We start from the raw sequence: 26791 nt of genomic DNA, 5'->3' as shown, positions 1-26791 counted from the left end.
TTTTGATCTTCTCTTGACAATATTATTCAACTGATTACAACGCCTGAATGTTTGTACTCAATATTAGATGACAGATTGAAGAGTTTACAAACATGCATGCACAAATGTTTTATTAAAATCTATTGCTTAAGAGGTACTTAACAAGTTATTTAAACATGCAGATCATTATTAAGTACAAAAAGTAACTATTCAAGTATTTGGTTCTATTCTTAATGTAGTTTTCTAAATATCATTATAACTATGTTTGCTAATTCCAATTCTAATTGTAAAAAATAAACAAAAAAATGCTAAAATGTAATTGCATATTAACAAAATATAACAGGTCACAGAACAAAACTAATTATTCCAAATTTATACTTTATTATGGTAAATCATTAAAAGATTAAGAACTTTCATGTAAACAGTTACATTTTTTAATCCAATTTCTTCTATATCAATGAGTTAGTGTAATTTGGTACGGTACATAAATCTTGAGATTGTCAAAAGAGAATATAATAAAGTGGAAGCAAAATTCAATAGCATTCTTCCACCTGGAAAAGAAAATACAAACTAAGCTTTATTATCAAGCATGTGGGCTTTATTTAAAATCTGTTTCAGTTCTTTTTGTGTTTCATTAAGTATCTTTGTTGAAAGTACGAAATTATTAATTACAAATTACGTAATGATATTGCAGGATCACATTGCAACATACTTAATTTTAATTATATAGCACTGTTACAGAAAATGCTTGGTAATACATCTGCTGACTAAGCTATTACTAAGCAATTCAGCCAAATGCCGCTTTTTCAGACAGGGAAAGAAAATTAATAATGGTGCATAAATCTGATACATGTATGCCAAAATCAACCCTAGAAATATAGAGTGGTGGAACCTATGCTCGCGGTATTTTGTACATATATAATCTTTTTAAGAAGCAAGAAAAAATTATTATTTCGACTTGCCTATGCAAAAACATAAAGTTATCCTCCTTTTATCGAAACATATTGTTGATGTGTGTCATCACGGGACTTAGTCGTCTCGTGAGCTATCGACACGGCATACGTGAAAATTCGCCCTAAGGGAACCTATGCTGGCGGTATGTTATATCGATTAAACTAAGGGCAAAAAAAAAATCAGCAGACTAAAAAGGAACAAACAAGCTCTTGTGAATATAATATTTAGAACATTACTCATTTATTATGTGAAAAACAAAAGAAATGAGGATAAAATTTAGTATGTGCCTCTATGTGTATATTTCCCTTACAGAAATGGAGTCACTATTAGAACAAAGCTTAAAAACGTATGATAATGTTATTTAAAAACAGAATGTTCAAGTATTAAAGATTCAAACAACGACAGTGATTAATTCACTTATGTTTTCTACACTTCTTTTGTGTGTAGGAAATTTACTCCTCCCTACATCTCAGAAATAACCATTTGGACTTTGTCAAAATACTAAGATCAACATCGATCTTTTCATGGTCCGAAAGGCACTCATTGTGTAGCCAGGCATCACATTCATCACATCTTGCTCTTAAATGTATCTTATATCTGAATGTAATGCATGGTTTCTAAAAAACTAACTTTAGTCGAGTGATTTTGACATATTTGTGTAAGATTTGTGCGACGGATACAGATTGCGTAATGTATCGGCTGCTGTACACGTCACGTGAGCGGCACTCGCGGCTATCGCTACGTTTGTTGTAAAGGCATTTCACCACTGGTCGGTGTTGGACATAGCACGATAAAATATTTTTATCAGTGCTTCTGCAGAGAGCGTAATTATCGAAATACCGCGAGCATAGGAATACCGCGAGCATAGGTTCCACCACTCTATGTTTCCTGCATATATGAAGTTTCACTGAAAACTATTTAAATCTGTTGGTATCACTCACTTCCATGCAGACGTAATACAGTATTTATATCTTGTCCAAGTAGAGGGGACTCTGTAGTGCGTGGTTATGGTCACCGACTTCAAATCACTTGCCCATCACTCAGGGTGTTAAATTCTTCATGTGAGGAAGCTATCAGAAGGTCAGTGGTTCTACCAAGGTGCAGTTTGTGGTGAAACAATGCACGAAGGGGTACCTGGGGTCTTACTCCCATCATTAAAACTGGAAAGTCGCCGTAAGACCTATAATTGTGTTGGTTTGACGTTAAACCCAACAAAAAGTACACTTCAAGTGTACATAACTCTGTAGTACCTAAACTGAACCTAAAAATATTTCATACACATCATCATGATCACATGTATGCAATTTCATTGAATATATTTAGTGTGAAAGATGTTCGAGACATACACTACAATGAAGCTGGCTACGTACAAGATAACAAATTTTTGGTTTTTTAAAAATCCTTCGTTACAAAATTAACTATTACAGCATATTTCCTCAGTTCTTATTCTGTTTTCTGAAGAAAAGGGGCATAATTATACATAATATGAATACCCTCAGGAGTAATCTCCTCTGAACAAAACATAGGGCCTGAAAACAGACTAACCTCCATATACACATAAAGTTATTTTAGATATTTAGTCTAAATCCAATGGCCCTTACTCTGTAATGCTTGCACTCACTGCAAAAACAAAAATCTGCCATGTATAGCTAGACTTCTTCAATCCACATTAAACTGTGGAAGACGTTTGCTCCAAAAACATTTGCAAGCTACTGACTTGGCTGAATGATCGACTTACCAAAGACAACTTTCACATTCCCCCCTGTAAAACTTTCCTTGACGTTGTTTTATATAGTAATGAAAATATAACAAATATTAACAGTTGCTGTATTAACAAATGCAAAATCCATACATGGATAAAACTTTTAATGTAAACATATATTATAATATCATTCACAAACAAGGAAAAGTACACATTCAAAATGTCAACTGTCAAGCTAGAGAAAATATCCTACTATTAGACAACAAGTAAAGCACCTTAATTTTTATAACAATATTATGCATTGCAAAAAAGCACAATGACTTGGCAGGTGTGAATTAACAGTGGTTTTGGGCTTTACAGCTAGGTTACAAAGTACAGGGTTATATTGTGCCAAAACAGAACTTAAAACTTTGACTTTACCTCTCATTCACATCAAGATATGGAATCAACACTTTTATACCTGCTGGAATCACAGAGTCACAGCAAAACCAAGTGTTTAGATCATGATTAAGTGTTCATCTCTTTCAACCAGGTCATGCACCAGTAAGACAGTCATTCCAGTTCCTTTCATAAAAAAGCTGACACGGATGTGAATTAACAGCACTTTTAAGCAAAATACTGTATTTAATTGGCATAATCACATTACCTTCAAGTTTAATGATTGTCTAAAGTACAGTACATGTTTCAACTATATAAGATGTCCTTTCTATCATAAAGAGGTTTAATGGTTGAGAAAAGTTTACAATGTTTGTTTATTGCAACACCTGTCTTGATTGTTCAAACTGATTACTAAATACATATTATGTTAAATATAGTATATACTAGCCATTACACTTTGGAATATTTTTGAACTTTACAATTCTTGACAATTAATGTGTGGTTTCATTTTGACTTGTCTAATATTTGCCTATCACTGTTTTCTTTTACAGTTTTACCAATTACATGTGTCATTTCTCTATGGTACTTTCAACTTTCGCTTGTGAGAATGAATGATTAATTAGAACAAATGTTAAACGCATCCAGAACATTCCCTAGCATCGTAAACAAACCATAAACTTTAAAGAACAATAATCTAAACATAAATTATGTATGCAAGTTGCATATATATGACGTCAGATATTTCATATATCAAATGAATAAAAGATAAAACAAACAAATTGAATTCACAAGGCTGCCAAGCAATTACACAACATGACAAGTACTGTAGCGACAACTCCAATCTTGGAATTTATATTACCTACATATAGCCTATCAGGGCCTCCACTGCCATTTGCCAATGTAGCAAAATGCTACAAATTCAAAGAACTGGCTACAGATTTTCGTAAGTGGTGACAAGAATTTTATTAAAATCAGGTCAAATTTCAGCAATTCAGCTTCAATTTGGCAGTTTCTCTCAAAAAGTGGCTACAACTTTCTGAGGCCCAGTGGAGGCCCTGCCTATGTTTGTTTCTCTATCTGGAGTTATAGTGTAGGGCATTTTTTCTTCCAATTTATTAATAGTGACCGTGAGTACACAATAAGCTTCAATAAATTTACATCTGATTCTTGCATTGTCCTTACTGAAGTTTTCTGTGCTTTTTTTTCTATTTTTAGTAACAGGAATCTTGACCCAATATGCAACCCATAACATAGGGCTGATCTTTTCTATGTTGTTATATCCATTTTTGAACATTGTACAGTGGGCTGTCATTACCTGTATCAATTTTTCAGAACATTACTGTGAAATCATTGATATTTGTGGGGGACTAATTTTTGTGGATTTTGTGGTTGAGTCAATATTTGAATTTTAATCCCAACGAAAAATTAAAATTCCCATTCATTTTATGTTCAGAAGTTGAAATCCACGAATTCATATCCCAATGAAATTCCAGTTTTGACCCAAACCATGAAAGTTCATGCCCATAAAATTAAATGATTTTACAGTATTGATTTTGGGGACCTGCACAGGTAACACTCTACGAAATCAGATCAGCATGCCTCAGCAAGACATATTATATTACTGTTAACGTTTTGATAAGAACATAAATAGATCATACACGTGTACATGTACTATTTATATTGTCAAAGCATAACACAATAATTATAAATATCAGCATGAATTAACCATTATTTAAACAGTAAAACTACACTACTTGCACATTAATTAAAAAATATCACATATGAAGTGTTACATCTGTAATACAACTCTGATTGCAGCAACTGTCACCTAAACATCATTCCATATCAAATATCTGTACTCCAGCACAAATCAAGAATTTCCATGAAGTCATTAAAAACTTAAATGTTAGGTCTTAAGATATAATGTATAATTATATTCTCAATTATACTGGAAATTCTTGAAAAAAATAACTTTGAAATTCTTTATGAAAAATAATTCCACTTTATTTTGCTGTAGCTGGCGTATTTTACTATAAACTTTCACAAGTTTTAGTACAACAGATATAGTAAAAGCTTGTATGAATAATCTGCTTGTTCCGTAAAACAAAAGCAATTGAGCCGTGCCATGGGAAAACCAACATAGTGGGTGTGCGACCAGCATGGATCCAGACCAGCCTGCCCATCCGCGCAGTCTGGTCAGGCTCCATGCTGTTCGCTTTTAAAGCCTATTGGAATTGGAGAAACTGTTAGCGAACAGCATGGATCCTGACCAGACTGCGCGGATGCGCAGGCTGGTCTGGATCCATGCTGGTCGCACACCCACTATGTTGGTTTTCCCATGGCACGGCTCAATTTATTTTACTGCTGTATGTTGGTGCTGAACTATCCAACAAGCTCAAAATCTTCATCACTATCACTCGAGTGCTTCTCAACTAAGGCAAACTCTGAAAAATAAAGTACTCAGATTATGCCCATTTCTTACCAGTTTGGACATTCTGTAGATTTGTCACATATGAGGAAAATATTTTTGTGGACACAAAATACTTTTGTTTTAGCAATAACAGCTATTTCCTTGGAACATGAATTCATGAATATCCAATTCTAAATATGAAATAAAAGAAACTTGCATAGCCTCACATACTGAACAAGTGAATGAAGTATTGCCATGCAATACAAAGTCCCCTACTGGAAGGCACCTAATTTTCTCTACTGCAGTATAACATAATGAACTGATATCTGTCAATGTTGTATAAACAATATTGTACTATATATACAATATGCTATAACAAAACACTTGGATTAAAATTTATATATATAAAAACCTATAGTTGTTTTCATATTGAATTTTTTTGGCTGATTATAAAAATGTTATCATGTAAGTTATTTATAGTAACAACAAAGGGAAATTAATCTTAAAAAAAAAAAAAAAAAAAAAAAAAAAAATCTATATAATATAAGTCCACAAGAAACTCTTTACCAGGTAGAGATAGGTCAAAATACACCTAAAAATTGGATGTAACATGCATGCTGTACCACAGAAAAGTGGTCTCGATTTTTCTCTACCGCCAGTAATAAAAAGTTACAATAAAATCTATTTATAGTAACAACAAAGGGACGTAATTCTAAAAACAAGGGTGCCTCATGGTGGTGAACATTTGGTCCAAGTTACATCAAAATCCCTCCATGCATGAAGAAGAAATGTTCCATACAAAGTCATTCTTGAATTTGACCTTTGACCTCTAAATATGACCTTGACCTTAGACCTAGGGACCTGGTTCTTGCACATGACATGTTGTCTCATCCAGGGGAATATTTGTGCCAACTGATATCTAAATCCTGCTTTGCATGACAAAGTTATAGACCGGACAGGAAAAAAATCCTCTTGACCTTTGATCTCAAAGTGTGACCTTGACCTTTAAGCTAGGGTACTGGGTGTTGCGCATGACACGTCGTCTCATCATGGGAAACATTTATGCCAAGTAATATTGTAATCCCTTGATGGATGACAGAGTTCTGGATCGGACAGGGAAAAAACCTTATTGACCTTTGACCCCCAATTGTGACCTTGACCTTTGAGCTAGGGGTCTGGGATTTGCGCACAACACGTCATCTCATCATGGGGAACACTTGTGCTAAGTGATATTAAAATTCCTTAATGAATGTCAGAGTTATGGACCGGACACGAAACAGACCCTGTTCATGCTATGTTAACATTTGACTGCTAAGTGTGACCTTGACCTTTGAGCTAGGGGTTTGAAAGTTGTGCATGACACATCGTCTTATTATGAGGTACATTTGTGCCAAGTAATATTAAAATCCCTTCATAGATGGGAGAGTTATGGACCGGACAGGAAAAAAGCCTTGTTGACCTTTGACCTCAAATTGTGACCTTGACCTTTAAGCTAGGTGTCTAGGTTTTGCGCATGACACGTCGTCTTCTCATGGGGAACATTTGTGTCAAGTAATATTAAAATCTCTTCATGGATGGGAGAGTTATGGACCAGACAGGAAAAAAGCCCTGTTGACCTTTGACCTCCAACTGTGACCTTGACCTTTGAGCTAGGGGTCCGGGTTTTGCGCATGACACGTCGTCTCATCATGGGGAACATTTATGCCAAGTAATATTAAAATCCCTTCATGGATGGGAGAGTTATGGACCGGACAGGAAAAAAGCCCTGTTGACCTTTGACCTCAAATTGTGACCTTGACCTTTGAGCTAGGGGTCCGGGTTTTGCGCATGACACGTCGTCTCATCATGGGGAACATTTGTGCCAAGTAATATTAAAATCCCTTCATGGATGACAGAGTTATGGACCGGACACGAAATTGCGGACGGACGGACGGACGGACAGACGGATGGACGGACAGACGGACGGACGGAATGACGGAAAAGCGCATTCCTATTGTCCCCGAAACTGGTTTTCAACCAGTAGGGGACTAATAACCTTCCTATATTGTTTCATGACCCTGATGAAGGGCTCTCCATTTACAGTATAAATGAAAAACTTTTCTGTTTGTATGTATATGCATATAAAAGAGAAACAACAGTTCACAACAAAAACAGTTTTCATCAACAACATAAGTATGTACACAAAGTGCACTCAGCCGAAACACGCAGACAGACAATGATTACCTTTAGTATTGGGAGACACTCTTGCTGTGTAAGGTTCATACGGAGGCCAATGTAAGGGCCTTTCTTTGTGAAGCTCAAACATGGCTGATGTCTTTCGACAGGTTATAAACTTCTGTAAACTTGAACACAAATCATCAAACTCGGCCTCTGTTCCACAATAAAATCCCTGAAATTAATAAAAATATGTGAAAAAGATCATAAATCCAAAGGTATCATATTAATAATACAATGAACAGATATTTTTGCATGTGTTAGGTTAGAGACCACAAAATCTTTCTTCTAAATAAGAAGAATTTTTATAACAGGTTTAATCTTCAACAAGAGGTTTTACCCATAGAAGTAATTAAAATCCAAGTATCCGGAGGACAAAGTTCCATTGATATTTTTCTACAACCTAGGGAGCACAACAGTTGAACTTTTCTATGAACAATATGTTTGCAACATTAAACGTTAAACCTAAAACAGAAAATTTAATCTATTCCATACAACCAAGCAGACATAAGTTATTCAATCTAACATGTATAACCTAATTTATTAAATCTTCGATGTATAACATATAAAGTTAGTTATTCAATTTACCATGTATAACTGGATATCTGTTATTCATATAACTGGGATTAAATCATTCAGTCTAACATGTATAACCAGACATCTGTTATTCAATATACCATGTATAACCACATATAATAAGTAGCTCAATCTACTATGTAAAACTGGAACCACTATGCATAACCTGACATAAGTTATTCAGTCTAACATGTATGACTTGACATACATTGTAAGTTATACAAATAATCATGTATAACCTGACATAAGTTATAAAACCTACCATGCATAACCTGACAGAAGTTCAATCTACTATGTATTACTGGGTGTAAGATGTATAACCTGACATAAGTTATCCAATCAAACATGTATAACTATTCAATGTACCATGTATAACCAGACATAAGTCATTCAATGTACCATATGTAACTGGACATAACTTATTCAATGTATCATGTATAACCAGACATAAGTTATTCAATGTATCACGTATAACCTAAAGTAAGTTATTCAATGTACATGTAGTTTAACTGGTCATAACTTATTCACTGTATCATGTATAACCAGACACAAGTTTTTCAATGTATCATGTATAACCTAAAGTACGTTATTCAATGTACCATGTATAACTGGTCATAACTTATTCAATGTTTCATGTATAACCAGACACAAGTTTTTCAATGTATCAAGTATAACCTAAAATAAGTTATTCAATGTACCATGTATAACTGGTCATAACTTATTCACTGTGCCATGTATAACCAGACATAAGTTACTCACTGTGTCATGTATAAAGAGATATAGGTTATTCAATGCACCATGTATAACTGGACATCAGTTATTCAATCTACCATGTATAACCTGACATAAATTATTAATCTTATATTAAATGTCGCTCTTTCCAGTTATTTCACACTCCTTATAATGACATATATGGCAAAATGTCAATAAAAACATACCAATGCAATTGAAGGGTCAAGGTCGAGTATTTTCATTCTACATGAATACTGACAATGAAAAGAGTCATCTTTAGTCAGTGGGTCCTCAAACACCTGTGTTGTATGTGGATCAAGATACACAAGTTCATCACCTGAAACAATATAAAAGGGGTAACTATAAATTTTAGTGTAACTTGAACTGGTCAGTTGTACATGTATTCAGCTTGAATGGATTTCGCAAGTGCTGTGTGTAAAATTCACGAGAGCTGATCGAGCTGTTCTTATAATGACTCTTTTATTATGTAACTCTAGTCTGCTATATATCTTTTACTTTTATCTATAAACATGACTATGAACTACTTCGAAACAAAGAACTATTTATTTACTGGATCACAAATATCAATCCAAGTAGTTCTGGTACAGGGAAAATACTACATTTTATCAGATTTTTAAGTAATAACATGCTCATAGAATTCATATTTATTTCTGAAATACAAACCATATTTTTGTTGTAAGAGATATGAATTTATACATACCAACATATCCTATAAACCAGTGAGCGTGATTTGGCTTGCCACCTATCATACCAACACTCTGCTTTAAACTTAAACATTTCTGAAATATTTATAACAACATATAAATATGGAATTTCCAAGAAATATAAGGTCTAATCAGTTTGTTGTCACTTTTTAGACCTTTACATTTTCAGAAACTGCATTGAAAGGGCCATAACCTGAATATAAAATCGTAACTGTCCAACCCTGTTTATCAAACAGAAAATGACATTTCATGAAGGTCATACCTATCACTAACAACCCATTTTTGGTCAGTTTATAGGTATTTACAGATGAAAAAGGCTGTATCTGCCACTTACAACTTTTTATTTTAAAAATGCATATGGCTTTGGATACAACAATAATACAGTAAATAGGTCGTAAGTAGCAGATAAGACCTTTCACAATAGACAACTGCAAAATAGCGTATATATAATCTCTTAAAGAACTTTAACTAGATAAATATATCACAATTGGTACTGTTGGTTTTTAAAAGGTTTTGCTATGAGGTTTCACTATGGATTCAGAAATCTGCACAATATATAGTTTTTTTCCAGTTTTCTTGAAAGCACTCTTTTCCTCATAATATTATTACCTTTTATTTTTGGAATGTTATATTATTATTTGTAAAGAATATTGGTATTTGTTCTTGTTTATAAGAAAGAAAAAAAAAGTAACAGATATGTAAAACAGACATGAGAGATATATTACATACAGAATGAGGACAAGAGGTACATAACATAAAGAACAAGAGCACCGCCTTGCGGGTGCTGACGCTCATCTGATTTTTTTTGTATAATAGAAATATTGTCCTACCCATGATTTTCTAAGTCTAAAAAGGGTCATCATTCTTGCAAAAAGCAGGATAGAGTTATGTTTCTTGATGTACAGTGTCCACTTATGATGGTGAAAAACTGTTGCAAGTTCAGGGCCCACACTGGGCTGAAAAAAGTTGGAGACACCTTTCTTCTCGGGAACGGTAGGGAGGGTGACGGAGAGGTTTCCCTTCCTGCGGCGCGTTGAAAATTTTTGTTACTTCCCATAAGCAAATGGTGATATTCTAGCTATATAGGGGGACTTTTGAATGAAAGTGGGTATACCTCTCAAGCAAGTTTTGTATTTTAAAATGTTGTTGGATGTTTGAAGCAACCTGTCTGAAATAGTTTTCCATTACAGTTTCTTTTTGTTGTAAGCCTACTATGTAAATGCATGGCCCGGGGGCTGTGTTTTTTGGTGCTTTATGCTTCCGAGAAATCTACCCTGATACAGGATTACATTTCAAATCCATTCCTTACTTTTAAAGACATTCAAAAAACTTGGCAAACACCTTTACTAATTACTTACTAAGATCACAGACACGGGTCCAGTGTATTTTTTATTAATATAAAAAAACCAACCTTTTTTCACACAAATATGCTTTCTATATGTTAGTCAAATAAAAAAAAATGATGACAAAAATCCGGTCACAGTGTCGTGTATGATATTGTGACCGTTTTTTTTGTCATCATTTTTTTTTCATTTGACTAACATATAAAAAGTATATTTGTGTGAAAAAAAAAAAGATTTTTATATTAAACAAAAAATACACTGGACCCGTTGCTGTGACTAAGGGACTGTCTGACGGTGGCGACAACGTTAAAAAATTCATCAAACCATTTATTATTTTGCCGATTTATTAATTATTTGATCCATGGAAATTAAAGGCATCAATCATTTAATCTGCCGTAATGACAACAAAACAAAAAGATTATTTTAACCCGATAATCGGTTGCTAATTGATTGCAAATTGCATCTTCTCGCGTGTCAAGATGTTTATTACACATTGTTATATGTAAAGTAATCGCAGACTGGGTAGTACTATCCCGAAATAAGTTAATTTTATAAGGTAAAATTATCGGAACCAGTCAACTGTTTTTTTTTTAACATAATTTGGAGGTTACGATTTAGAACGTCTGAAACAAAATGGCGGTCCAAATTACGAACATTTTTTCATTTTCGCCACTCGCGATTTTTCTTCGCCACTTTCATCGCAGATTCGCCAAATGGCTCGAGTGGTGAACGACAGCGTGGGCCCTGAAGTTTTAAAGCAATAGCTTTGATAGTTTATGAGAAAAGTTGACTTAAACATAATACTCTACCAAGAAAATGATTTTCTAAGTCCAAAAGGGGCAATAATTACTGCAAAAAGCAGGATGGAGTTATGTTGCTTGCTGTACAGGGTCAGCTTATGATGGTGAACAAGTGTTGCAAGTTTCAAAGCAATAGCTTTGATAGTTTAAGAGAAAAAGTTGATATTTTCTAAGTCCAAAAGCGGCCATGAATCTTGCAAAAAGCAGGATGGAGTTATGTTTCTTGCTGTACAGGGTCAGCTTATGATGGTGAACAAGTGTTGCAAGTTTTAAAGCAATAGCTTTGATAGTTTAGGATAAAAGCTGACCTAAACATAAAGCTTAACCAAGAAAACTGATTTTCTAAGTCCAAAAGGGGCAATAATTCTTGCAAAAAGCAAAATGGAGTTATGTTTCTTGATGTACAGGGTCTGCTTATGATGGTGAACAAGTATTCCAAGTTTCAAAGCAACAGCTTTGATAGTTTAGGAGGAAAGCTGACCTAAAACTTAACCAAGAAATCTGATATTTTCTAAGTACAAAAGGGGCCATAAATCTTGCAAAAAGCAAGATGGAGTTATGTTTCTTGCTATATAAGGTCAGCTTATGATGGTGAACAAGTATTTCAAGTTTCAAAGCAATAGCTTTGATAAGTTAGGAGAAAAGCTGACCTAAACATAAAACTTAACCAGGCAACGCCGACGCAGACGCCGACAACCGCTCAAGTGATGACAATAACTCATCATTTTTTTTCATAAAATCAGATAAGCTAACAAGAGCTGTCAGTGGACAGTGCGCTCGACTATTCTCAGTGCTTGATAGTATAATATAAGCAATGAGTAAAACTTTAACATTACAATAAGCATATTCTAAGTCGAAAAGGGGCCATAATTCAGTCAAAATGCTTGATAGAGTTGCCTCCTCCTTTTTACAGACTGGGGTCATGATGGTAAACAAGTATGCAAGATATGAAAGCAATATCTCAATGGACTTTGAAAACATTTGGGGTGGTACACAAACTTTAACATTTGTGTGACGCTAATGCCGGGGCGAGTAGGATAGCTTCGAATAGTCAAGCTAAAAACGATTGACATCACTGGATTATGAGAAAAAAGAATAAGGACAAAAGAGATATAACATAGTGAAAGAGGACAAGCAATACATATCAAATATTGAAACATAATTGAAGGTACCAGGAATGCAACCTCATGAATATGACATATAATGTGTATCATGCGAACGAAAAAATGCATGAGCTTACCTTTAAACTTTCAACATAAACAACATTAGTATCAGTAAGTCCTAGTCTAAGAGGAATGATTAATAACAATGGCTTCCATATACTGACATCCATCTCGGAACTTGGTGCACTATGAAATGAGGTGTCACTAGCTTCACTAGAACATGAACTATAGTTTATAAAGTCTTTATCTCTCGTCTGGCTTTCTGCTTTCATAGATTTGCGTATTTCACATTTATCACGATCGTCTCCATGTTTACATTTGCACAAACATTCTGTAAAAGAGAGGATAGAAGACATAGCTTTAAATGTATTCATTTCATAGAACTAAATTATAACATAACACAACATAAATTTTATTCGTCTTAAGCATGAAAAGCCCATCGACACAACAAGAGGGCCATGATGGCCCTATATCGCTCACCTGTTATCATTGCACTTAAGGACAAGTCTTCAAGGTCAAAAGATCATAATAAAAATCAATCAAAAGAATTATGAGAAAATATAGTTGAAATTTTCTTAAAGTAACTTTAAAAACATGGTTTGAAGAGGTCCACTAGGCAATGCTACATGTCAAATATCTAAGCTCTAGGCCTTCTGGTTTATTTTTAGAAAATTTTTGAAGATTTTTCTATGTACAATCAAGTAACCCCATGGGGCTGGGTCAATTTGACCCCAGGGGTCATGATTTGAATAAATTTTGTAAAAGTCTACTAGGCAGTGCTACATGTCAAATATCTAAGATCTAGGCCTTCTGGTTTATTTTTAGAATTTTTTTAAAGATTTTCCTATGTAAAATCAAGTGACCCCTAGGGCAGTCAATTTTGACCCCAGGGGACATGATTGAACAAATTTTGTAGAGGTCCACTAGGCAATGCTACATGTCAAATATCTAGGCTCTAGGCCTTCTGGTTTATTTTTAGAAATTTTTTGAAGATTTTCCTATGTAAAATCAAGTGACCCCTGGGGCAAGGTCGATTTTGACCCAGGGGGTCATGATATGAACAAATTTTGTAGAGGTCCACTAGGTAATGCTACATGTGAAATATCTAAGCTCTAGACCTTCTGGTTTATTTTTAGAAAATTTTTGAAGATTTTCCTATGTAAAATCAAGTGACCCCTAGGGCGGGGTCAATTTTGACCTCTGGGTCATAATTTGAACAACGTTAGTAGAGGTCCACTAGGCAATGCTACATGTCAAATATCTAAGCTCTAGGGCTTCTGGTTTTTGAGAAGAAGATTTTTTAATATTTTCCTATGTAAAATCAAGTGAACCCTTGGACAGGGTCAATTTTGACCTCGGGGGTCATGATTTGAACAAATTTTGTAGAGGTCCACTAGGCAATGCTACATGTGAAATATCTAAGCTCTAGGCTTTCTGGTTTATTTTTAGAAATTTTTTGAAGATTTTCCTATGTAAAATCAAGTGACTCCTGAGGCGGGGTCAATTTTGACCCGGGGTCATGATTTGAACAATTTTAGTAGAGGTCCACTAGGCAATGCTACATGTCAAATATCTAAGCTCTAAGGCTTCTGATTTTTGAGAAGATTTTTTAAGATTTTCTTATGTAAAATCAAGTGACCCCTGGGGCGGGGGTCATGATTTGAACAAATTTTGTAGAGGTCCACTAGGCAATGCTTCACACCAAATATCTAAGCTCTAGGGCTTCTGGTTTTTGAGAAGAAGATTTTTAAAGTTTTTCCTTTTGGTTGCCATGGCAACCAGAGTTCTGCATGGAATTCAATTCTTTAAACAATTTTGAAAGGGGGCCACCCAAGGATCATTCCTGTGAAGTTTGGTGTAATTCTGCCCAGTGGTTTTCAAGAAGAAGGTTTTTTTACAAATTGTTGACTGACGACGGACATCAAGCGGTCACAATAGCACACCTTGTTATTTCGTGACAGGTGAGCTAAAAAAACACATTGAAACACAATATCCTAAAACAAATAGAAAGAAAACTGTTTGAATTTCTTCTCCCAGACATTGAACAAGTGACATACTGTTATCATATATAGGGTTCATATAGATGGTTCATACATAGGGTTGTGATAGACGTAAATCTGAATAAAGTAACACTGGATCAGAAGACTTGTACTTAGTGCAATCCACAGGTATAAAAAGCAAGTTTTCATTACCCAATTTTCACTCAACTTTAAAAATCAACTGACAAATGAATGTTTGTGTGGTTTTCTTTTCCAGTGCACAGCTATGACAACTAACACTATGATGTAATAATTGTGGCATAAAAACTGTGATTTTGTTGCATATAATATTATAATTATATATATATAACTATAACACATAGTTTCAGTCTTCTTTATTTAATAGGGAAATACATCAGGTTGTGTTAGAATACCAGTTAAAGGTTGAAGGACAGTTTCGATAAAGTAATAGTCAGATCTGAGAAGAAAGGCAACAAACAGGGTATCTTTTGGATTACTTAGGCACATTACAGGATCACATCATCACATGCATAAACAGTTCAAAAGCCATTGCCTTCAATATTGAAATTGCACAGTGTCTTTCCACAATTGTAATGTATTCTCGTGACCATTAAATTTGAACAGCTTTTATGGTTTTAAAGGTAGCTTAAATTGTGCCTGGCAAGTATACAGAAGTATCAATATAAAAGAGATAGAAAGAGAAAACTGGGCAGTTGTACAGCTTCTTATTGACAATCCACATACCTAATCAACATATAGTATTATAATCTGTTGCGATTAGATCGTAAATTGTTTTTCAAATCATTTCAAATAATCAATACACTCAGCCTAACCATTTCTTCTTAAAAAAAAAAAAATTTGGACAGATTCCTGGCATAAAAACATTAGACAAACATCTTTTAAAGAAAGCTTTCACTTACTTATATCATCTTGTATCACAGAATTATCCATGGCAACATGTATCACTAGAGAACTCCAATCATCATAGACAACCAGCTTCCTATAATAGAACAAAAGCTAAAATAAATGTATAGGTGTTTTTCTAACATCCATAAGTTGGGTTACTGTATATAGTTTCATTTGATAAAAATACAGAGTTAAGTATATAGTTACTCTGATATGTTAATTCTGATATCAAAGTATTTCTGCACGTCTGAAAAACCGAAAGTGGCATAACGTCATTTATCCCGGAAACGTAGAATAAAGCCTTGATTCTACGTACAGAAATGAAAATCAATTTATGAATCAATCAAAACCTGTGATTAAATTTGTTACAATGGCACTGTTGCTATATTTCTAAAGTCAAACTATGATATCTATACATATGGCAAGTTAAAAAATTCAAAATATTGTCTTAAAATTAATGTGAAATGCCTGGTTCCATTTAATCATGGTCAAATATCCCAAAAATAAGCACACGGACCTATACATTTTATTTCGCTGAATTATAGGCCATGTGTTTATTTACAACTGTGAGAAGTTTCATCAAAATCTACATTGTAGAAAAAATTCAATTTGCAAAAATGTTATGAAAGTTATGATTTTCCCATAGACTCCCATTAAGAAATATTGCGTGAGGTGCAAATTTTTCAATTCAGCCTAGCGAAAAAATCAAGGACACAACCCTATCTTTTTATTTGCTGAATTTTCTAAGTATATTCTGAGTTTTGAAAAAATTGAGTTTAATCAAATTCTACATTGCAGAAAAAATTTCGATCAGAACTACCTTAAGGGTGGTGAACTTAAATTCAAAATGTGGAAAATTATTTTAATGGCAACAGCATTTTTTATTCTTTATTTAATGAGAAGCATGCAAGTATTCTCAAAGTAGTGGCACATCAGCATGAAAGCAATAAGACAAATTTTATCCAGTATGGCCACCATGTCAGTTAGAAACCTAATTCTTCTCTATCAAGTTTGATCTCTCAACAACTATTCAAAGTTTGTATTAAATAATAAGAGCATTGGCACACCTATTCACTATAAACAATATTTCAATCACTAATGTTTTTTCAGAAATGTAGGTGAAAAGAAAGAAATATAACAAGTGTAGACTTACTTCAAAACTTGTGCGACAGTATTTGGTCCAAACCACTGTCCCACATTCTTCCCTTCAGAAACACCCATAGAAGCTAAAATAATATTTGTACAGAATTAGTATACATTTTGTACCACTGCATAAATGACTCTCTGAAAACAATGTCATATCCCTTATTTATTCAGAGTAGTTACTTTCAAAACTCTCATGTAAATCATGCACTTTATTTCTTGTAATGAGAAAAGCATGTATAGTTTCAGCAAATAAGATTTCAAAATGACATCTGTAACTTCAAAAATAAATTTTGATTGAGAATTGCAACTAAGTACTCTAATGACAACTGAGAGAAGAAGAAGTTTCAGAGTTCAAAATGTATAAATAAGAATTTCAATTTCTTTATTTTATACTAATTTATTTTAGCTTGATTGTGATGAAAACTTCATGCTTATTTGAACCACTCTCAATGCTAGTTCCTGGGAAAACTCTTACTGCTGCCATATGAAAAAGGGTGGGGTTGTGACACCATTTGGGCTTGAGACCTCTCTCCTGGGTTAAGCGGCTGACACCTTAAGCACTAGACCACCACTCCCCTTAGTATTTTGTGTTTACCTATTTGATGTATGGAGTAATATGAACTCTTTTTATCTTGAAACATCTCCAAGATTTTTCTATGCCTTTCATCAGTGCCATGCCATCGCCACCCTGTAATGGAGGTAGTGTTTAATGAAAGATGCATCTAAACAAACTGTTATCTAAATGCAGTCTAAGGATTTTTACTTACAGATACATGTATGACACACTCTACCAGCTGCAGGTCACCTGAATAGGAAAGGTCTTATCCATTTTCAGCAGAGTGCAGCACATATACATCAAACTTTAAAGGAGATTATTTATTTAGTCAATGAAAAAAAGCACCTTATAGTATATTCATTTCAACAAGTTTCTCACCATGGCCACTAAAAATGAAACTGTCTTTGGAAAGCTTTCACAAACTTGCATACCAGACCAGTATTTTCATTGGTACTGTAAATCCCTTTCTAACACCGTATGTGTATAATAATTCTCACACATTCCTTCTATTTCATTTCTTCTATTATCTTTCTAATATGGCATGCAAGAAAATTAATCTGCCACTGGATGTAGGTGTGGATGGAAATATATAGCTCTCTGGCAACTAATTTGTATGTAACTTCTGTGACTTCTGTCAGAAGACATCATTACTGACTTCACAATTACCCTTGAGCTAGGTTTTCCAGCCTGCACCTACCATCAGTGAAAGATTCTGGTGCTCTCAGTTTTTTTTTGTTGGATTTAACGTCGCACCGACACATGATAGGTCATATGGCGACTTTCCAGCTTTAATGGTGGAGGAAGACCCCAAGTGCCCCTCCGTGCATTATTTCATCACGAGTGGGCATCTGGGTAGAACCACCGACCTTCTGTAAGCCAGCTGGATGGCTTCCTCACATGAAGAATTCAACGCCCCGAGTGAGGCTCGAACCCACATCGATGAGGGGCAAGTGATTTGAAGTCTGCGACCTTAACCACTCAGCCACAGAGGCCCCTGCTCTCAGTTTTAAAGTAAGATATTGTAATACTGATATTTTTAAGCATCACGTTAAGAAAATCTACCTCTTCCCAAATGACGTACTACAAGAGCATGTGCTAACATCATCTGTCCACATCGTAACATACAACCCCAGCCTGCATCTGACGAAGGGCCTGTCCCACCTGTAACACAAGTGAATGCACACCTGACTTGTGTCGATTCATTCAATATGGAATTAACTTAATGTATACTGTATCAGACAGGTGCCAAAGTGTAAACATTTGATACTTCATTTTTGTTGAAACGCTGACATTGTTGAACTGATATAACTTAAATGTTCCATTATCTGCACCATACATTCAGTGTAAGATGTAGAATAAGTGCCCCTATGCATGTAACTGATTAACAGAAATTTAGTTTAGTGTATGAACTTATGGCCTGTACAAAGGCGACAAACTGTTTAAAACTTCTGTTGAAAACTTTTTTAACCACAATAGGAGTATTAATTCTAAATATTCTGAAAAAACCTACCAATAGGCTGAAATCCCTTTCTATATGTAAACCAAAACCTAGATCTGACATCATCCCGGATTTCTTCCAAATCTAAAAAAAAATCAAAAGAAAACTTTTAAGCATAGAAAATTAAATTTTAAGGAATTCTTTGCTGGTCTACTTATTAAGTAATCATTTACCTAAATATACAGCACAGCTCTTGTTGAAAATAAATGTTTCACAATAGAATGCACAAGTACAGCAGGCTAGAGCTACAATACTTATCTATGTGAGTTATGTTGAGAATTCAGGATTTGGATTGTGATTTTAGTATCCACTTATACACAAACTGATTCTAGTTTTCTTAACATATATGAACTTAATGTCCACTTGGTTAGCAGGCTGGCTGGTTCTGATTTTTTACTATACAATACACTGTAGTGTTCTCCTGATATACAGACTGGGTCTAACTTACTTACCAAAGTATTCTCCTGATACATAGACTCATTTAGTTCACTTAGTACACAATACAATATAGTGCTATCCTGGCATAGAATGGTTCTATGGTTCTAGTTCAATTAACAAAGCCTTCTCCTGGCATGTAGAATGGTTCAAGTTCACTTACCATACAAATCACTGTAGTGTTTTTCTGACATGTTGACTGGTTCTAATTCACTTACTATGCAGTGTTCTCCTAAAACTATGGTAGACAGGTGCTGGTTCACTTACCATACAAGACAGTTGAACACACTGTAGTGTTTACCTGATGTATAGGCTGGTTCTAGTTCACCTACCATACAACATACTGTAGTGCTCTCCTTATATGTAGACTGGTTTTAGTTCATTTACCATAAAATGCACTATAGTGTTTTCCTAGTATGTAGACTGGTTTCAGCTTACAATACACTGCGCAGCGCAGAGATCAGCTAATATACAGACCGGTACTATTTAACTTACAATAAATACACTAAGTGCTTTCCACAATTCACACTCACAGGGTGTTCTCCTAATATGGAGACTGGTTCTTGTTCCCTTACCATATAATACAATGTAGTGTTCTTATATTTAACTGGTTCTGGTTGACTTACCATACAATACACTGTATTGTTCCCCTAATATGTAGACTGGTTCTGCTGTCCTTGGGAAATCCTCAAAGGCTAATGGACCACACTCATATGTTAGAGTGACTGAAGAAAAGAAAACAATCAATGAACAAGAGCTGTCCATAACACAGCAAGTAGATACTGATACTGTACTTATTCAGTTCAAATTACTTGCAAACTCTGAATTAATATATTCTTAATTACCAAAAGTTCTAAAATCAACTAAGAGTTATCTAACTTGGATATTTACAGTAAGTAAGAAAAGTTGTCTGTTCTTGAAGTTTCAATCCAAAATAAAAAGATATTACGGATTACAGCTTGATGCTTATTAATAAGTTAATTGCATGCAGAACTTTAATCAAATACAAACAGGCTGCATTTTGCCACATTCTGCAAAACTATCCAAGAAAGAGTTATCTAACTTGATTATATAACTAGGTATGATGGATAGGAAGATGCGAGTGCAACAGCTCTACTTTTTCTTCGAAAAGTCTAACTAAAAAGGGCCATAAGTTAAAATCAAGTTCAAGCAACTTGCTGCAAGAGTTCACTTTACTTGGTTAAATTGTTTGACGGTTAGGACACCTTTCCTTAAGTTCACATACAATATAAGTAGTTGTACTGTGAAATGACCTGATAGTTGCATGTAAACTGTTAACCAAATTTTCTTAAGCGAAAAAGGGTAAAACAAGAGCTGTCACTATTGGTAACAAATGCCCCCAAAGCCTGCCCAAGAATGCTACAGTTGTATGCGCACAAAAATCACACATCATTTTGTGACCTTGACCTTGATGTAAGAGGCCGGGTCATAAGCATTAAGCATGACACACCTTCTCAATATGGTTAACATTTGTGTCAAATTATTTTACAATCCCTTGATAATGGCAGAGTTATGGACCAGACAAGAAACACCTTTTACTTCTAAGTGTGACCTTGACCTTGGAGCTAGGAGTCTTGGTCTTGTGCATGATACCTCAACTCATTATAGGAAACATTTATGCCAAGTAATTTCAAAATCCCTCCATCAATGGCAGAGTAATGGACCGGACAAAAAACAAACCATGTAAATCTTTAACCTCTATGTGTGACCTTGACCTTAGAGCAAGGGGTCTGGATCTTGCGCACGACACGCCGTCTCATTATGAGGAACATTTATGCCAAGTAATATCAAAATCCCTTGATGAATGGCAGAGTTATGGACCAGACACGAAACAGACCCTGTTAACATTTGACTTCTAAGTGTGACCTTGACCTTGGAGCCAGTGGTCTGGGTCTCATGCAAGACAAGTCGTCTCATTATGGTAAACATTTATGCCGAGTTATTTCAAAATCCCTTGATGGATGGCAGAGTTATGGACTGGACACGAAACAGACCATGTTAACCTTTGACCTCTAAGTGTGACCTTTACCTTGGAGCTAGGGGTCTGGGTCTTGCGCATCATATGTCGTCCCATTATGGTGAACATTTACGCCAAGTTATTTCAAAATCCCTCTATGGATGAAAGAGTTACAGCCTAGACAAGAATTTACCGGATGCATCCACGGACGGACAGTGCGATTTTAATACAGTGAAACACCGCTCGCTCGAGCATCGATGACTCGAGCACCCGTGATCGCTCGAGCAATTCATGTTGTCCCGGCCGATTTTCTTCTATTTTCTATGTGAAATGACCATGGCTGGGTCGAGCATCGATAACTCGATCGCTCGAGCATGACATCTGGTCCCTGTGTATTAATTTTCTCTTTGTTGCTTATGGCAAACTCGAGCAGAGGTGTCAAAAAATTTCACACCTTCGGCTGTCAAAATGTATCGGTTATTTTAAAACTTTCGCACGCCGTGAGAATTGCATGGTCTATTCCCCGACTATCTTAAATGTTTGTTTGTCGGTATATTTGATCTGATTATGAGATTAATTATAATAATAATTGATGAAAGGTTGAAGAAAAATTTTATTGATTCAAATTGTTATTATTACATTTTTTCTGCGGGATCGAGAAGATAATTATGAGATCTTAATATTTTGTTCAACAGTTGTTTGCATGCAAATAAAGGAAATAATATAGCCTTTTCATAAAGTTGAGACGATAATTACGACATCTTAATTTGGAGAAGAAAACTGCGAATTCGACTACAGTATTTCAAATAAAAAATAAAATGTCTTAGCTGTTTCTTCACATGTGTCATTTACGATCTATCATAAATAACGTTTGTAATACGTTGTTTTTTTAATGTCACGAGTGTGTTATTATTACGCCTCACCGTTTCCTCTGCAAATGCTCTCGATGACAATTGGTAAAACAAACTTCAATTTTCTTCGTATGTTGGTCAATGTTTGGGTCGCTCGAAACCATGGATAACTCGAGCATTTTGCTCATCCCCTTGCGACCTCGAGCGAGCGGTGTTTTACTGTATGCCCATCTTCGGGGGCATAAAAAATAGTTATTTAACTTTATTATTAATAAATGAAACTAGGTTTGATGGGTAGGATGCCTTAAGTGAGGTTCCAGTCTAAAATATAACTAGGTGTTACTGAGAAAAGGGTGTATATAGACTTTTAACAAATATATGCAACTGAAAAATATTTTTTGACCACTAAGGAAGTGTAAAGGCTGTCAAGTTTCTGCACAGAGTGCAAACAAAACAAGAACTGTCCACTAGACTTTTCTCATTCCTTGACTCTGAATTAGACTTTACAGCTTTGCCAGTAAAAACTTGATAAAACTTTAACAAAAAAATGATAAGTAAAAAAGGAGCATTACTCTGTCAAAATTCAAATCAGAGTTATGGGGATTGTTTCCCCTGATGTAGATTTTGATAGTTATTAAATGTTTTAAGTTTCAAGTCAAAATTTGACTTTATCAAAAACTTTAACTAAAAAATTCTAGGTTAACTAGAGCTATCCCTAAAGGTGATGAATGTACCCCCCGCATGCACTGACAGTACATTGCAATTTGATGCACACAAGATTGCATAATTATGTTGACTGTATCTATTTAGACTGTATGTATACAGTTTAGTAACAAAAAACAAAGTCCCATAACTATGCAGAATATTTATCTGAAAGAATGTAACATGCACAATGCACAACTAGGGTTGGTACTGATCACTGGTGTGAAGTTTCATTAAATTGTGTGCAAGGGTTCAGAAGATTAGGCGCGCACAAGACTGCATATATGCAGACTGTATGTACATAGTATGTTAACAAGAAACAAAGTCCCATAACTCTGCAATTTTTGTCGTTGAAAGAACCTAACATGCCTATGCACAACTACTGTTGTTACTGATCACTTGTGTGAAGTTTCATTAAATTGTGTCAAGGGGATGATGAGAGATGGTGCGCACAAGATTGTGTCTACATGTATGTATATAGTTTAGTAACAAAACACAAAGTCCCGTAACTCTGCAAATTTTTTTTCTGAAAGGACCTAACATGCCCCATGCACAACTATTGTTGTTACTGATCACTTGTGTGAAGTTCCATTAAATTGTGTCAAGTGGATGAGGAGAGATGGTGTGCACAAGATTGTGTCTATGTATATAGTATAGTAACAAAAAACAAAGTCCCATAACAGTTAACTCTGCAAGTTTTTTTTTGTGAAAGAACCTAACATGCCTCATGCACAACTACTGTTGTTACTGATCACTTGTGTGAAGTTTCATTAAATTGTGTCAAGTGGATGAGGAGCGATGGTGCACATAAGATTGTGTCTATGTATATAGTATAGTAACAAAAAACAAAGTCCCATAACTCTGCAAGTTTTTTTTCTAAAAGAACCTAACATGCCCCATGCACAACTACTGTTGTTACCAATCACTTGTGTGAAGTTTTATTAAATTGTGTCAAGGGGATGAGGAGAGATGGTGCGCACAAGATTGTGTCTACGGGCAGACAGACAGACAGACAACCTGAAACCAGTATACCCCCCCTTACAACTTTGTTGTCGGGGGGGTACAATAAGGGGCGAGTGCAAATATAGCTCTACTTTTTCTTCGAAAAGTCGGGCTAAAAAAGAAAACAGAATTACACCAACATCGCAGGTGCCCGGCCTATAAGCCTACAGTAGGTTCGTCATCATGATAATTACTGCTAACATGTTGACACTTCCTCTCATGTGTTTGTTTACAAAGTAAGAAACAAAAGGATTGCACTACACACACTGATATCAGGGTTCTCGCCAGGCTATTATCGCCTGTCGCGTGCGACATGCCTTCAGACTTTGAGTTGTATATTCGACATCCCTTATTTCCCCCGTCATCCCTTAATTGCCGAAGCGACATGTCATAAAACAATCCCAATAAACACCCGATAGTGTATTCGAAAAGCTTCCACGTGCTACCCGATAGTTTAGGTAAAGCGATGTGAGTTAAGATAACCGATAAACCAATGACAGCTTCCTATATGTGGAACGTGTGACGTAAATTTCATCGTAGCTCCGCCTTGAAATCCTTTGACAGGCGCCATCTTGTGATGTGTACATGAAAATGACTGTTTTCGCAAGATTTAAGATTATACATGTCATTAGATATAATGATGATTCAACAATTATCGTCCGAATGTTTTTCGCAATCAAGGAAAGACAATGTAAGGAATTAAGTCAAAAATTGTGCAACATGGTTAAATGCTTTTGAACAATTATCGCCGTAATATTAATGTTTTTCACATGTATTAAACAGTCAGGGGTGTAACTGTTTCAAGTTATCGCAGTTTATAACCCATTTGAGTTATTGGTTAAACTTTGATAACTTGTTTCAGTTATCATAAAATATTACAAAGCCCTCCTGTGCCAATTCCTCATTTTGAATGAGTCTAATGCAATTACATGTATTTCCTGAATCCTTGACCTTTTATCTTTCCAGCTGTGCAGTAAAAATTTTTACGCAAGGCTCAAAGTTTTACGCAAAAGCTTTAAAGTTATAAAACTCTTAATATCTCATTAGTATCCCATTATGCTTATCAGGTCATGCTTAGACTAAAAGAGAATTTGATTAACCATAGTTTGCTACTAATTTGACTTTAAAGGTCACTTTGTGAGAACAGCAAAAAGACTTTTTTTGAATAACTTACCTGAGTTAACTATATTTTATAACTAATACAGGTTATAAAATGCTTGAAAAAGTAACTGAAATAGGTTACATAACTTAAAACAGTTACACCCCTGACTGTTAAATGTGTTTTCTCGGGTGGAATATCGAAAAGACAATGCAAGAATTAATTTTTTCTGTCGTCACTTTCAAAATAGAACTTGTAGAGAAAAGTTTGTAATACCCTTCGTGCATTATTTCAACATGAACGGACACTTTGGTAGAACCACCGACCTTCCGTAAGCCAGCTGGATGGCTTCCTCACATGAAGAACCTCACATGAAGAATTCAACGTCCCGAGTGAGGCTCGATCCCACATCGATGAGGGGCAAGTGATTTGAAGCCAGCGACCTTAACCACTCGGCCACGGAGGCCCCGGTCACGCCAAATGGCCATTGATCCAAAATGGAAACCAACGTTTCCCTGGATGACAGTCTCAGATTGTGTTGTTTTACATGTATGTACAACAAACAGTTGACACTTTCAAAAACTTAAAATGGATAAGTTTTCAGCAAATAAACTCCGCAGAAATAGAAGACATAAACTTTAAAATACAAATAGATCTGTGTGCAGTGCTAAAATTGTGTTGTTTTATGTACAATAAATAGTAAATGAACATTTTTAGCAACTTAAAATTGATGAACTTTTAATTGTCATTCAGCAAATAACTCCATAGGATTTTTATGACCTAATATCTTTTCTTGTTGTACATGTAAATGATGCTTATTAATCACTGAAAATACCACTATGTTTCTCACTCTGAAATGCACCAGAATGCACCAAAAAGAGTTGTAGTAACACAAAATTTTCTGGGGTGACCCCCATACCCCCCATGCAGGAGGGGACACCCCTCCCGCACCCACCCCTTTGCTCGTCAGAAAATATCCTTCTGCAACATGCCTTCAGAAAATCCTGGCTAGAACCCTGGATATAAGAAGCAACAGTGAAAAAGCACATGGTGTTAGCAACCTGTGACGACGAAACAATCCACACACGCAGCTTACTCAAAACTCCAATCAGTATTCACTTTGCAATAAATCCCTATTCTAGGCAGTGTCTAATTCATATTATATAACTTTTTAAATCTATAAAGGATACTAATTAAAATATCACATGATTCATCCGAATATGCGTCAATCCGAATAATATAAATGTTACAATTGCACGTAAAAATTCATAGCATTTGCTGAAACAGTATGGCAACAGTTTTGACAGAATTTATTTTCTTAGTTGCAACTGTCAGGTCGCACACTCTTATTTAGTCTCGTCTACCGTTTATTACCCTTTGTTCAGATTTCCAAACGGAAATTATGTCATTTTTGACAAGAAAAAAAATGACAAAATTATACGTCACATCATAATCATTTTTGTGGGCATAAATGTAGGGATAGATGTACAGTTTTCTTTAAGGTCATTTATAGTAGTAGTTCTTGCAAGTTTTTGGATTGTGATTGGAAGGGAAATTTAAAATACACAGCTTTTTTACCATCTGCGATGTCACCAAAGTAGTCCATCGCAAAATCAAAACACTGCAACTGCGCATGCTTGAA

General features: G+C 35.1%; 1 protein-coding gene across 1 annotated transcript; it reads right to left on the bottom strand.

The window, feature by feature from the left end:
• Positions 1-2784: 2784 nt before the first annotated feature.
• LOC123554457 (cysteine protease ATG4B-like) lies at positions 2785-26791 on the bottom strand. Its single transcript, XM_045344625.2, has 12 exons — positions 26728-26791; positions 20144-20242; positions 19095-19166; positions 18647-18745; positions 17624-17716; positions 17036-17108; positions 15897-15976; positions 13054-13307; positions 9667-9745; positions 9152-9282; positions 7647-7812; positions 2785-5457 (listed from the first exon to the last, which is right to left on the bottom strand). Exons 1-12 carry the CDS (start codon positions 26753-26755, stop codon positions 5396-5398), a joined length of 1236 nt encoding a protein of 411 aa, XP_045200560.2. The 5' UTR covers positions 26756-26791; the 3' UTR covers positions 2785-5395.

Source organism: Mercenaria mercenaria, chromosome 7 (assembly GCF_021730395.1).
Source record: "Mercenaria mercenaria strain notata chromosome 7, MADL_Memer_1, whole genome shotgun sequence".
Taxonomy (NCBI): domain Eukaryota; kingdom Metazoa; phylum Mollusca; class Bivalvia; order Venerida; family Veneridae; genus Mercenaria; species Mercenaria mercenaria.
This window is presented reverse-complemented; position numbering and strand designations above follow the sequence as displayed.

What these genes read in the sequence shown, in the direction of transcription:
- LOC123554457 (XM_045344625.2), bottom strand. Translation starts at nt 26,755, where the DNA reads ATGGACTACTTTGGTGACATCGCAGATG. An exon ending in ACAATACAGTGTATTGTATG is followed by an intron (nt 19,167 to 20,143) that starts GTAAGTCAACCA and finishes ATTTTTTTTTAG; the next exon opens with ATTTGGAAGAAATCCGGGAT. An exon ending in CTGGTTTATAGGATATGTTG is followed by an intron (nt 9,283 to 9,666) that starts GTATGTATAAAT and finishes ATATTGTTTCAG; the next exon opens with GTGATGAACTTGTGTATCTT.